A 14,048-nucleotide genomic window follows, 5' to 3' on the forward strand; every position below is an offset into this window, starting at 1 on the left:
TAAGAGATTAGCGCGCAAAATTAAGGCACATGGGATTGGGGGCAAGGTATTAACTTGGATAGAGAACTGGCTGGCGGACAGAAAGCAAAGAGTTGGAATAAACGGGTCGTTTTCCGAGTGGCAGGCAGTGACTAGTGGGGTACCGCAGGGATCGGTCCTTGGACCCCAGCTATTCACAATATATATTAATGATCTAGACAAGGGAACTAGATGTAATATCTCCAAATTTGCAGGCGACACAAAGCTGGGTGGGCGTGTGTGCAGTGAGGAGGATGCCGAGAAACTCCAGGATGATTTGGACAGGGTGGGTGATTGGGCAGATGCAGTATAATGTGGATAAATGCGAGGTTATCCACTTTGGTGGCAAAAACAGGAAGACAGATTATTATCTGAACGGCAATAGATTGGGAAAAGGGGAAGTGCAATGAGACCTGGGCGTCCTTGTGCACCAGTCGCTGAAGGTAAGCATGCAGGTGCAGCAGGCGGTTAAGAAGGCAAATGGTATGTTGGCCTTTGTAGCGAGAGGATTCGAGTACAGGAGCAAGGATGTCTTGCTGCAGTTGTACAGGGCCTTGGTGAGACCACACCTTGAGTATTGTGTGCAGTTTTGGTCGCCTTATCTGAGGAAGGATGTTCTTGCCATGGAAGGAGTGCAGCGAAGATTCACCAGACTGATACCTGGCAAGGCAGGAATGACGTATGAAGAGAGATTGGGTCGATTGGGCTTATATTCGCTAGAGTTTAGAAGAATGAGAGGGGATCTCATTGAAACTTATAAAATTCTAACAGGACTAGACAGACTAGATGCAGGAAGGATGTTCCCGATGGCGGGGGAGTCCGGAACCAGGGGTCACAGTCTAAGGATAAGAGGTAAACCATTTAGGACAGAGATGAGGAGGAATTTCTTCACCCAGAGAGCGGTGAACCTGTGGAATTCTCTACCACAGAAGGCAGTTGAGGCCAATTCATTAAATATATTCAAGAAGGAGTTAGATATATTTCTTACGGCTAAAGGGATCAAGGGATATGGGGAGAAGGCAGGGACAGGGCACTGAATTTGGATGATCAGCCATGATCTCATTAAATGGCGGAGCAGGCTCGAGGGGCCGAATGGCCTACTCCTGCTCCGATCTTTCTATAAATGCAAGTCTTTCTTTCTCTTTTAGCAGAAGACATAAGAAACCACAAGAGCAGTTTGCATTCATCGCATAACGCCTACGTCAGGATTGACACTGTAATTCACATTTTGCGCTGTGTATCAGAGTAAACAATCTGACACAGTGATAGTGAAAATTGCCTTGATGTTGGGAGTGTCAAAATGAAAGTGATGTGGGACTTAAATCAATAAGCTTTTGGAACAGATTAATCCGAATGAGGAATTGAAGACAAATCCACTATAAATTAAAACTGGGATGGGATAATGAAGACAGGCTGACTTGGTGTTTATTAAACAGTGCTGCAAATTATTCAGTAATTCCCCTTAATTTCTCATTGTAAATTGAATTTACAACATGTTCTGCACAGACTAACAGTAACAATAATTTTACACCAGGGACTGCAATAAAACAAACACGATTAGGGCCTGGCGAGAAGATAATCGACCGACTGGTGCCTGAGCTGCAAAATGAGGACATTTTATTGAAGCTACACATGTCGTCTCCCACAATGATCAAACTGTAGCGAGCCGCAGTTCAAAGGTTGCCAGCTTCGTGATCTCTAGAGAGGCTGAGGATGACAGTCCCATGCTGTGTCCAATGACTGCATTTAAAGGATGGCAGATTGTTGGGCCGAGAGATACAAGGCGAACGTTTACACTGAGTGCTTGTGACGGTATCGGAAGCGGTGAAGCCAGTGTGACGGAAACAGTTATTTCTATCTTTATTTGATGTGATATTTGAGTAAACGATTTTTTTTTGGGGGGGTGGGGGGGGAAGAAATTGTTTCCCGGGGGTGGAGGGAGTGTGGGCTGTGTTGAGATTCCAATTGTTCTGTGGCAAGATTGTATTATCCACCTACCAACCTACCTAACAATTAACTGCATGCGATCAGAGTTAGGCATCGTATTCAATTGGACATGTCCGTCTTAAATGGGTTTTCTTTGTTTTTCAATGCATACAGAGCCACGCAAAATGAATCAATTGTTCGTTTCAATTTGGCTCCTCTTTGATACTATTCTCTGTGAATTCCTCTCAGTGAGGGCTGTTCAAAATGCAGTCTCTTTTATTGTGTGTTGAAAACCATTAATGGGGGGGTATGAGCCTCAGTGGGGTGGTACTAGTCATGTTTTTGGGCTCTTTTACCTTTTAACTCGAGGTATTTTTGGCTTCCCTGTTTCAGTGTATTCTCGCAGGTGAGCCGGAGCTCCCTTTCTCGCAGAGTCTTCTCATTTTCTCTGATAGCTGGATCAAATTTGCAGCATGCCCAAGCAATCAAGAGAGAATTCTTGCCGGATTATTTCAGCTGCTGGTTCGATCCCATGCTAACGGCTGCCAGAGGTCCAGACACGGCACCCAGGTTCTCTGATGGCACGTCGGGCGTCTCTGGTCCAGGCGGTAGCTGGAAGGAGCGAGATCCACGGTGACCTTTGACAGCCGCCGCCAGCGCCCTGGCTCGAGGCTCAAGTTGTGGCTGTAGCAGATGGCATAGCTTGGTGACATCCTTCTTTGTGACGCGAAGGAGCCTGAACCATTGTTCCTCAGTGAAGATCAGGTGGGAGAAGTGCTCCCTGAAGACCACAGTGGCTACGGCCTCCAGCGCAGTGCCCTCCTCCTCCCCCCTCTTGACACAGCTGCTCCAGCTCTCTTCCTGTTGTCGTGGCTGCTCCATATTGGTCCACCAGCCCTGCCAGACCACCCATGACTGCAGTGAAACTGTTTGGCAAGCAGCTAGAAACAGTGCACCACCAGCAAAAACATCTGCTCAGAAGTTAGAGATCAGTTGGAGAAAGAAAGACTTGCATTTATACAGCGCCTTTCATGACCACCAGACATCCAAAAGAGCTTTACAGCCAATGAAGTACTTTTTGAAGTGTAGTCACTGTTGTAATGTAGGAAATGCGGCAGCCAATTTGCACACAGCAAGTTCCCACAAACAGCAATGTGATGATGACCAGATAATCTGTTTTAGTGATGTTGATTGAGGGATAAATATTGGCCAGGACACTGGGGATAACTCCCCGGCTCTTCTACAAAATAGTGCCATGGGATCTTTTATGTTCACCCAAGAGAGCAGACGGGGCCTTGGTTGTACGTCTCATCTGAAAGACGGCACCTCCGACAGTGCAGCACTCCCTTCAGCACTGCACTGAAGTGTCAGCCTAGATTTTTTGAGCTCTCCTCTCTGGAGGGGGACTTGAATCCACAACCTTCTGACTCTGAGGCGAGACTGCTACTCACTGAGCCACAGTTGACATGAAAGAAGTGAGAAAGCGAGGCCAAAAAATGTCCAGAAGTTAACCGGCAACCTAAAAGGGCAAACTAGCAACTAACCTGTATGTAGTGGATGAGAACTTTAAATAGCACCGACAAGGGTCCTTGCTGTCTGTTAGCGCCATGTTGCTGAGCGAGCTTCTCACGTGGCGAGGAGGCACTAGGGCAACCCAACTTCACAAACAGGTCAAACAAAACGTGGGACCTTGACTTCAATAGTTTAATTACTGCTGAACACTGTAGGCACGCGCCTACGGAGGAGCCCGATTCAATATGGCAGGTGATGCACTTCCAATGTGGAACGGGCGTGCGCACGACGGCCGCCATATCGGACACTTAGGCGCCAACGAATTTCTACGTCAATAGCTTGCGACTTCACTGTTAACATACACCACAATTCGTTTTATTTTACGATGGTTCTGTTTCCTTTTCTCACCATCGACAGAAATTAACTGTCAGAACTCATTTTTGTCAGAAGTTCCAGAGAGGCTCCCTTTGAAGGCTACAGACAGACATGGTGCTTTGAAAACAATAAATACAATACCTTCAAAACTGTGACTGGGACCGAGCAGAATTTAATTAAGTATCTATTGTTTTTATAAAGGACTGCCAAGCAAACAGATATATGAACAAATGACACAGCATGTTTGCATCTGAATTGAATGGCTTCCCGAACGTGTTTTCAGACAAACTTACTTTATTCCTACATTAACACTGCCCCTAATTTGGTACTAACCTGGCGTCTTGCTCAGAGGCCACAGGAAAGCGGGTGTATGGGAAATGGAAAAATGTTACATTCGCCCAGTCGGAAGTGGTTTTCTGAAGTTGGGACTGAGGCACATGGTTAGGAACGTAGGAACAGGAGTAGGCCATTCAGCCCCTCGAGCCTGTTGCGCCATTCAATTAGATCATGGCTGATCTGTATCTTAACTCCATCTGCCCGCCTTGGTTCCATAACCCTTAATACCCTTGCCTAACAAAAATCTGTCAATCTCAGTTTTGAAATTTTCAATTGACCCCCAGTCTCAGCAGCTTTTTGGGGCAGAGTGCCAGATTTCCACTACCCTTTCTGTGAAGAGGAGCTTCCTGACATCATCCCTAAAGGGATCTAGCTCCCATTTTAAGGTTCTGCCCCCTTGTTCTGGACTCCCCCACCAGAGGAAATAGTTTCCCCCTTTATCTACCCTATCAACTCCTTTAAGTTAGAGGAAATTTTCTCTATGTTATACATGATTAGCGAGTACGTGGCATTGATAATGGGTGCCCAAAATTCCACATCGCTACTCGCCATCATCCTGGTGAACACTCCCAGTCATAAAAGAAAAAACAACATTTTTTGGTTTGTTTAATAAAGTCATAAATTTGGTAAAGATTTAGATTTACAACAAAATGACCCTTTCTTTGCAGAAGCAAGAAATAAACACCATGCCAAATCATAGACCAAAATGCTTCATTTTTGTCAGACGAATTTCTTTATATTGTATATAGCTGGCACATGGTAATGATGATTCTCCCCATTAACTTCATCTTCACATCCAACCCTTCAAGAGTCAACTTGGATGTGAAAATGGAGTTGATGGGAGAATACTGGTCCAACACCTTGAAAGAAGACAGCTCAATAAATTGTTTCCTGGATCAGTATGTGGAGGAACCAACCAGGGAACAGGCTATTCTGGATCTGGTACTGTGTAATGAGAAAGGGCTCATCAATAATCTTCTGGTAAATGGGCCTTTAGGGACAAGTGACCATAATATGATTGAATTTTACATTAAGTTTGAGAGTGATGTAGTCCAATCTGAAACTAAGGTCTTCAATCTAAACAGAGGAAACTACAAGGGTATGAGGGACAAGTTGGCCATGGTAGATTGGGAGACTCCACTAAAAGGTATGAAGGTGGACATACAATGGCTAACATTCAAGGAAATAATGCATAATTTGCAACAAACATATATTCCTCTAGGGCATAAAAACCCAATAGGAAAAGCGATCCAACCATGGATAACAAAATAAATTAAAGCTAGTATTAAGCCAAAGGAGGAAGTTTATAAAGTTACCAGAAAAAGCAGTCAGCCTGAGGATTGGGATCTTTTCAGAAATCAGCAAAGGGGGATCAAGAAATTGATAAAGAAAGGGAAGATGGAATATGAGCACAAACTAGCGAAAAATATAAAAACGGATTGTAAAAGCTTCTATAGGTATGTGAAAAGGAAAAGACTGGCGAAGGTAAATGTAGGTCCTTTATAGTCAGAGACAGGAGAATTTATAATGGGGAATGAGGAAATGGAGGAGAAATTAACTAAATACTTTGGGCTGGATTTTCATTCAGAAGTTGGGAAGGAGGCGGGACTACAACTTTCGGGTTGTAGTCCCGCCTCCATCGAGATGCGGCCAATCCACACGATTTTCATTTGATTGACCTTGTTGAGCCCGCCCAGTGGGCTCAGCAGGCCAATTAAGGGGCACCCGGCAACAGGTGACGTCACAGACTGAAATTTCATCTGTCAAGACGTGTTGACAGATGAAATATCAGTGTTTCACAGCTGTTTGAAGCTGTCAAACACTGACAGTCTTACTTCTAACCTGAGTCCTTCTACGCAGACTCAGTTAGAAATCTCACCGGCACTGAAAGCTGCAGGCTGTCACTTTTGACAGATCGCAGCCATTCTGCTTTCTGTGCCGGCTGAATGATGGACTCCCGAAACCTAGAGGAAGGAAGGCTGTTACTGTAAGTACAGGTAATTTAAACTTCTTTACACACTTTAGACACACCAAACACACTTACCTTTGCACTCATGCACCCATCAGTCACCTGAACACCGACATCTCGACCCCTCCAAGTCCTTCAACCCGACGGCCCGACTCATCTAACCTGGCGTTGTTTAGGAGCCGTCGGGAATCCCACACGACAACCTTCAAAATAGGGATTAGGCTAAAAACTGCCTGTTAACAGGCAGTTCACACACAGAAACACAGAATCACACAGAAACCCCACAGTGCAGTTAATTGGCACTAATCCCTTCCCGCCTCGGGTCGGCGGGTCCCAGTGCGGGGCGGGTACCCGCCTCCTTTGAAACTTACATGGAGGCGGGTTTTGGGCGGGATGGTGTCAGGACCCCCGAATTCGGGATTTTAGCCCCTCGCACACCTAAAAGCCCGCCTCATGGCACACTGAAAATCGACCCCTTTGTTTCTGTCTTCACGGAGGAAGACACAAAAAGCCTCCCAGAAATACGAGGAAACCAAGGGTGTGACGAGAATGAAGAACTTAAAGAAATTATTATTAGTAAAAAAAACAGTACTAGCAAAATTAATGGGACGAAAAGTCGACAAATCCCAAGGACCGGATGACCTACATCCTAGGATTTTGAAAGAGGTGGCCATTGGAATAGTGGACGCATTAGTTGTCATCTTCCAAAATTCTATAGATTCTGGAATGGTTCCTGCAGATTGGAGGATAGCAAATGTAACCCCGCTATTTAAGAAAGAAGGGAGAGAGAAAACGGGGAACTACAGGCCTGTTAGCCTCACATCAGTAGTTGGGAAAATGCTGGAATCTATTATAAAGGTTGCAATAGCTGGGCACTTAGAAACTAATAGTAAGATTGGGCAGAGTCAACATGGATTTATAAAGGGAAATCCTGTTTGACAAACCTATTGGAGTTCTTTGAGGATGTAACGAGTGGAGTAGACAAAGGGGAACCAGTAGATGTGGTGTATCTGGATTTTCAGAAGGCTTTCGATAAGGTCCCACACAAGAGGTTGGTGAACAAAATTAGGGCACATGGAATTAGGGGTAATATACTAGCATGGATTGAGAATTGGTTAACATACAGAAAACAAAGAGTAGGGATAAACGGGTCTTTTTCAGGATGGCAGGCTGTGACTAGTGGGGTACCACAAGGATTGGTGCTTGGGCCCCAGCTATTCACAATCTATATCAATGATTTGGATGAGGGGACTAAATGTAACATTTCCAAATTTGCTGATGATACAAAGCTAGGTGGCAGTGTCAGTTGCAAAGAGGATGTGAAGAGGCTTCAAGGGGATCTCGACAGGCTCAGTGAGTGGGCGAGAACATGGCAGATGCAATATAATGTGGATAAATGTGAAGTTATCCACTTTGGTAGAAAAAACAGAAAGGCAGAGTATTTCCTAAATGGTGAAAGATTGGGGAATGCAGATGCTCAAAGGGACCTGGGTGTCCTTGTACGTGAGTCACTGAAAGTGAATGTGCCGGTGCAGCAAGCCATTAGGAAGGCAAATGGTATGCTTGCCTTCATTACAAGAGGATTTGAGTGCAGGAGTAAAGAAGTCTTACTCCAATTATATAGGGCCTTGGTGAGACCACACCTGGAGTACTGTGTACAATTTTGGTCTCCTTTCCTAAGGAAGGATATACTTGCCATAGAGGGAGTGCAACGAAGGTTCACGAGATTGATTCCTGGGATGGCGGGACTGTCGTATGAGAAGAGATTGAGTAAACTAGGCCTGTATTCTCTTGAATTCAGAAGAATGAGAGGGGATCTCATTGAAGCATACAAAATTATTACAGGGCTTGATAGGATGGATGTTGGGAGAATGTTTCCCTTGGCTGGGGAGTCTAGAACCAGGGGCCACAGCCTCAAGATAAAGGGTAGGCCATTCAGGACTGAGATGAGAAGAAATTTCTTCACACAGAGGGTGGTGAATCTTTTGAATTCTCTACCCCAGAGGGCTGTGGAGGCTCAGTCATTGGGTATATTCAAAACAGAAGTCGATAGATTTCTGACTAGTGAGGGCATGAAGGGATATGGCGATAGGGCCGGTGAATGGAGTTGAGGTCAAAGATCAGCCATGATCTCATTGAATGGCGGAGCAGGCTCGAAGGGCCGAATGGCCTCCTCCTGCTCCTATTTCTTATGTTCTTATAAAGTAGCCCTATGAGACTGACATGCCGCGGTGAATTCAGGATAGCAGTGAATAGAAGAGATTTTTCAATTATTTGCTTTGAAAGTAATCCCATGACATGGATCTAAAACACCAATTTATTTTCAGATTGTTCCACCGACAATAAAGCTTGACAGTTCGGCTTTTAACAGCAACTCAGTTGGATATGTGTGAACACAGTTCTCAGTCCCATTGCTGGAGAGTTGACATTCTAAGCAACAATTAGATGCTCTGGGATTGGGAACTCCAGAGGGGTGATTTCAACTCCCTCTACCCGTTTAAAAAAAATGACGGTAGAGCAGTTAAAATCAAGGTGGTCGACTTACCGGCCTGTTCCTGCTCCACCACCATTTTAACATAAGAATTAAGAGCAGGAATAGGCCATTTGGCCCCTCGAGCCTGCTCCACCATTCAATAAGATCATGGCTGATCTTTGACCTCAACTCCACTTTCCTGTCCTAGCCCTATATCCCTTAACTCCTCTGGAGTCCAAAAATCTATCGATCGATCTCAGCCTTGAATATACTCAATGATTCAGCATCCACTGAACTTTGGGGCAGAGAATTCCAAAGATTCACAATCCTCAGAATGAAGAAATTCCTCCTCATCTCAGTCTTAAAAGGTCGGCCCCTTATCCTGAGACTATGCCCACTAGTTCTAGACTCTCCAGCCAAGGGAAACAATTTCTCAGCATCTAAACTCGGGCTTTCTGCTAGACGACCTAGTCGCCAGTACCTCCAGACCTCAAAACCCCTTTTCTTAATGCTCTCAGATTCCACAGTCCCCTCTACACATTACCAGATCACAGGATCCCATTCTCAGTGCTTCCATACCCTGGCACTCCCTCCCAATGCTCCCATACCAAAGTACCCCCTCCCCAATGCTCCCAGGCAGCAACCACCCTCCTCTCCTGCCAGATCCCACCAACCACTCCTAGTCCTTCCAGACTCCAGGCCCAACCGCCCAACACTACCGAATTGCAGAAATGTCGGAAAGCACTTCACAAACAATGAAGGACTTTGAAATGCAGACATTGTTGTTTTGCAGGTAACCAAGTGAACCATTTTGGGCACAGCACGATGCCACAAACGGTAATGAGAGGAATCACCAATTAATCTGCTTTTCTGGTGCTGTTGGTTATGGGAGGAATATTGGCTGGAATCCCAGGAGAGCTCCCTGTGTTTCTTTGAACATTGCCATTGAACCTTTACCAAGTTCACCAGAACAGGTAGACAGGGTCTGGGTTTAATGTTTCTTCTGAAGGGCAGCACCTCTGGCAATGCAACACTCCCTTAGCACTGCATCGGAGTAACAACCTATACTGTGTGCTCACGTTTGTTCCTAAGATTATTATATTCTCCTTGCTCCCCCACGCCCTCTACAATTCCACTGTGACCTTGTGTGGTCTCACTCTTCCATCATTATCCATAAATTTGGAACCATTAAATAGAATCATGGTGTGTCAAAAGAGGCCATTCAGCCCATCGTGCCTCCTGGAAAGAGCTATCCAATTAGTCCTACATCCTGCTCTTTCCCTATAGGCCTGTAAATCTTTCCTTTTCAAGTATATAAAGTAAGACTTGCATTTATACAACGCCCTTCACGACCTCAGGACATCCCAAAGCGCTTTACAGCCAATAAAGTACTTTTTGAAGTGTAGTGTAGGAAACGCGGCAGCCAATTTGAACACAGCAAGCTCCCACAAACAGCAATGTGATAATGACCAGATAATCTGTTTTAGTGATGTTGATTGAGGGATAGATATTGGTCAGGACACCGGGGAGAACTCCCCTGCTCTTCTTCAAAATAGTGCCATAGAATCTTTTACGTCCACCTGAAGGGGGCAGACGGGGCCTCGGTTTAACATCGCTTCCGAAAGTCGGCACCTCCAACAGTGCAACATCCGAAAGACAGCACCTCCGACGGTGGAGCACTGCACTGGAGTGTCAGCCTAGATTTTTGTACTCAAGTCTCTGGAGTGGGACTTGAACCCACGACCTTCTGACTCAGAGGCGAGAGGGCTACCCACTGAGACACGGCTGACACTAGATAGATATCCAATTCCCTTTTGAATGTTACTATTGAATCTGCTTCCACCACCCTCAGGCATTACATTCCAGGTCATAACAGCCAAATACCAAGGTGGATAACTTCAATGTCCTCCTCTCTATTCCATAGATGTTCCTTCTTCCCTGACACTGCTTGTTTTTTCTTGAGTCTTCTTTCTGCTTATGCTCTGATCTTCTTTCCACTACATTCTCTCTCCTATGTTGCCTCATTTTTGACTATTTTTATCTCTCCAGCTCTGCTCTCTCATCTCTGTTGATTTGCTCCCTGCCTCTCAGATTTTCTTTCTTCCAACAACCTTGGCACCAGTTTCAAAAAGATGAAAACTTGTGTCAGGAATGGTCACAGATTACCATAACTCTGCAGACAGCATTAAACTAATGTATATAAAACCAAACAAACAATAGCTTAAATTGTGGTTTAAGGCTGCATGACCCCTTCCCCCGTGCCCCCCGCCCCACATATTTCTTTTTCATTTTGGAATTTGTTTTAATTTTTCTTTTATACATTAATATGTCAAAATATCTGGCCATTGTGGTATTGCGCCATACAGAACTGTGTATCATACCTTTGATACTTGGTCTATGCAAGGATCAATAAAGAAAGAAAGATCTTGCATTTATATAGTGCCTTTCATGATCTCAGGATGTCCCAAAGCGCTTTACAAAGAAGTATGCTTTTTGGAGTGTAGTCACTGTTGTGATGTAGGAAACACAACAGCCAGTATGCGCACAGCAAGCTCCCACAAACAGCAATGTGATAATGACCAAATAATTGGTTTAGTGATGTTGGTTGCAAGATAAATAACGGCGCGGACACTGGGGAGAACGCTTCTGTTCTTCTTCGAATAGTGTCATGGGATCTTTTACGTCCACCTGACAGGGCTGACTGGGCCTCAAAAGACGGCACCGCCGACAGTGCGACGCTCCCTCAGCACTGCACTCGAGTGTCAGCCTAGATTCTGTGCTCAAGTCTCTGGAGAGGGACTTGAGCCCAGAACCTTCTGACTCAGAAGCGAGAGTGCGACCCACTGAGCCACTTGCTGGATGGGCAATCAAATTTGCGCCTGATCATTCTGTGGTGCAACACTTTGATAACCAATCACCATGCTATCTTTCCCACCTTTATGCAGCAATTTACACCCACCCAACATCTTTCCTCCATCTCCAATATATCAATGTGTAGAAGCAACAGACAGTACAAAATTTCAATTAAGTGTAACATGGAAAAGATTCTAAACAAACAGGGTATTCTGGCTTCAAATCTTCCTCACTACTAAAAATCCAGTACAACTCTAATATTCAACGTGCATGTTTTCCTATCCCAAAACAAATGTACGGGTTATTTATTATGGCCCGGATTTTGCAGTGGTAATGGCGGCGAAACTGTCAGCGTTCGCCGTCAGTACCCCTCTGAAACTGACAGTAACTTCACGATTTAGTGCATGCGCTTCTAAACACGGAAGTCCTGAAGTTGCGGTCGGTAGTTCACTGCTCCGCCACAGGATGCGCTCTGGAGTTCCCCAGAGCTGGCAATCAGTGAATCACTTGAACGGACGAAAACTTCCCCTTTTCCGTTCTAATATCGCTGTTAAACACCCCGTAAAAAGTTAAGCCTTGTTGAAATAGGTGTAACTGGGGTTTAAATGGCATATTGGGTGCTGAACAACCGTTCTGGCCCTGAAAAACTATTTTTATATTTGTGGAATGTCAAATTTCTCCATTTTGATAAAAATTACTAGAATTTTTAAATAATAAAATATTTTTTTAAGTTTGTTTATGATATTTCAGCTTCTAGCTTAACCCTATGTGTATGTCCCAATCTTTATTTCGCTCTCTGTAATTTTTTTAATAAAGTTAATTCACAATCAGTGCCATTTATTTCCTGGTTTGCGGCCTATGAGAATTCTTCAATGTGATTGGCTGCTTAGACAGCTTGATGACATCACTGCTGCTGTATGCTGGAGATCCCCTATAAACAGCGCTACTATCAATCACACGTCGAGAAAGCTAAAGTTTTCGCCACAGAGATCGCGAGATATTGGCCTGGAATTTGCGGTTAGCAGTGAAGAGATGACGATCGCCACTGATCTCGAAGAAAGCTGCCCACAGAGATCGCGAGATCAAATTCCGGGCCAATATTTTTTATGGAAGAATTAACCTTTTATAGAAGAGTTTACTTACTTGACTGCTGTTGAGTACCAGGGGCTTCTCGGTTTTAACATAATTTTTGTGTTAAAGAACTCTCATAGCGGAGAGTTTCATTGTCTGGAAAGTTCATCTGATCTCCAAAATGGATGGTGCGACCAGAGTGGCAGAAGAAGAAAGGAAGTTAAGACATTCTACGCTTCCCAAAAATAGGAAAACAGGTTACAATGAGTACAGAGATAAAATAGGTAGGAATAAAGAAAATCAGGTAGAAAGAGGATAGGGAAAAAGAGAAAATAGTGAGAAAAAATGTAGGATGACAAAATGAACACAAATTAGTGTTTACTTTTTTACTTTGGTGTAAAGTTGATTTTTTTCATGTTAAACTTCAGACTAAAATGACAGTCCTAAATCTATTCTGATGTTTGAGTAGCTTGATTTCTGTAATATTAACATCAACAAACAAAATCAATCAGCCCAGGGAGACAGACATTTCCTTGAATCTGCCAACAGCCTAAAGGTTAAAAATACATGGTGTTGATAACGTTTCATAGTTGTGCTGTGCGATTACCTCAGAGTATATGATGCGCCTGAGCTGGTGTTGCAGTGCCCACATTGTACCACGTACATGGTCTGGACTCTTTCAAAGTCTAACATAATAGTTCTACACACGAACAAGCAGATACTTTGCCGGGGCCCCCCAAAGTCGTGAGCTATCCAACCTCCAGCACAAGTGAAAGTAATTTGCAACTCACCATTATTCACCAAAACATGAAGTAAGAGGTTCTTTGATTTGAAGTGCTGGACAAACTGTCGTATGGACTGCATCGAAGCAAGCTCTAGGTACATGAACTCCACTGGGAATGAAAAGAAAAAGAAAATATATTTATGTCATTAAAATGCTGCCATTAACAAATCTCATCAGTAGATTCTGAAAATTCCTCACAAGGCATTACATTCGATTTGTATGTATTACATAGAATTACATAGTATTTACAGCATGGAAACAGGCCAGTTGGCCCAACAGGTCTATGTCAGTACGATAGCAAAATACTGCAGATGCTGGAAATCCAAAATAACAACAGAAGATGCTGGAAAAACTCAGCAGGCCAGGCAACATCCGTGGAGAGAAATTAGAGTCAACAAAAGACGGCTCTAGATTAGGTGTGAAATGTGCTGGCAGAATGGGAGACAGCTGCCATGTGGGAGAGAGAAAAAAAAGAAAGGGGGGGGGGAAACCGAAACAAAGGGGTGGATAAAAAATATAAGTAAAAATGTAATGGGGGCCGAGGTTATGATCTGAAATTGTTGAACTCGATATTGAGTCCGGAAGGCTGTAAAGTGCCTAATCGGAAGATGAGTTGCTGTTCCTCGAGTTTACGTTGAGCTTCCGTGGAACAATGCAAGAGGCCAAGGACAAGGACGGTGAGGTCCGAGTGGGAATGGGGCGGTGAATTAAAATGACAGGCGACCGGAAAC

The 14,048-nt window shown here is 44.3% G+C and overlaps 1 protein-coding gene across 1 annotated transcript in view; it reads right to left on the reverse strand.

Moving 5' to 3' along the window:
* The window catches only part of dhrsx (dehydrogenase/reductase (SDR family) X-linked), a 292,526-nt gene that overhangs the window by 83,497 nt on the left and 194,981 nt on the right, over positions 1-14,048 (reverse strand). Inside the window, exon 5 of the mRNA XM_085998312.1 lies at positions 13,325-13,426. Within this exon, the coding sequence (XP_085854438.1) occupies positions 13,325-13,426 (102 nt within the window). The remainder of the gene's footprint in view (positions 1-13,324; positions 13,427-14,048) is intronic.

The sequence above is a fragment of the Somniosus microcephalus genome, chromosome 10 (genome assembly GCF_052327205.1).
Source record: "Somniosus microcephalus isolate GS21.2 chromosome 10, FLI_Smic_1.0, whole genome shotgun sequence".
In the NCBI taxonomy this organism is placed as follows: domain Eukaryota; kingdom Metazoa; phylum Chordata; class Chondrichthyes; order Squaliformes; family Somniosidae; genus Somniosus; species Somniosus microcephalus.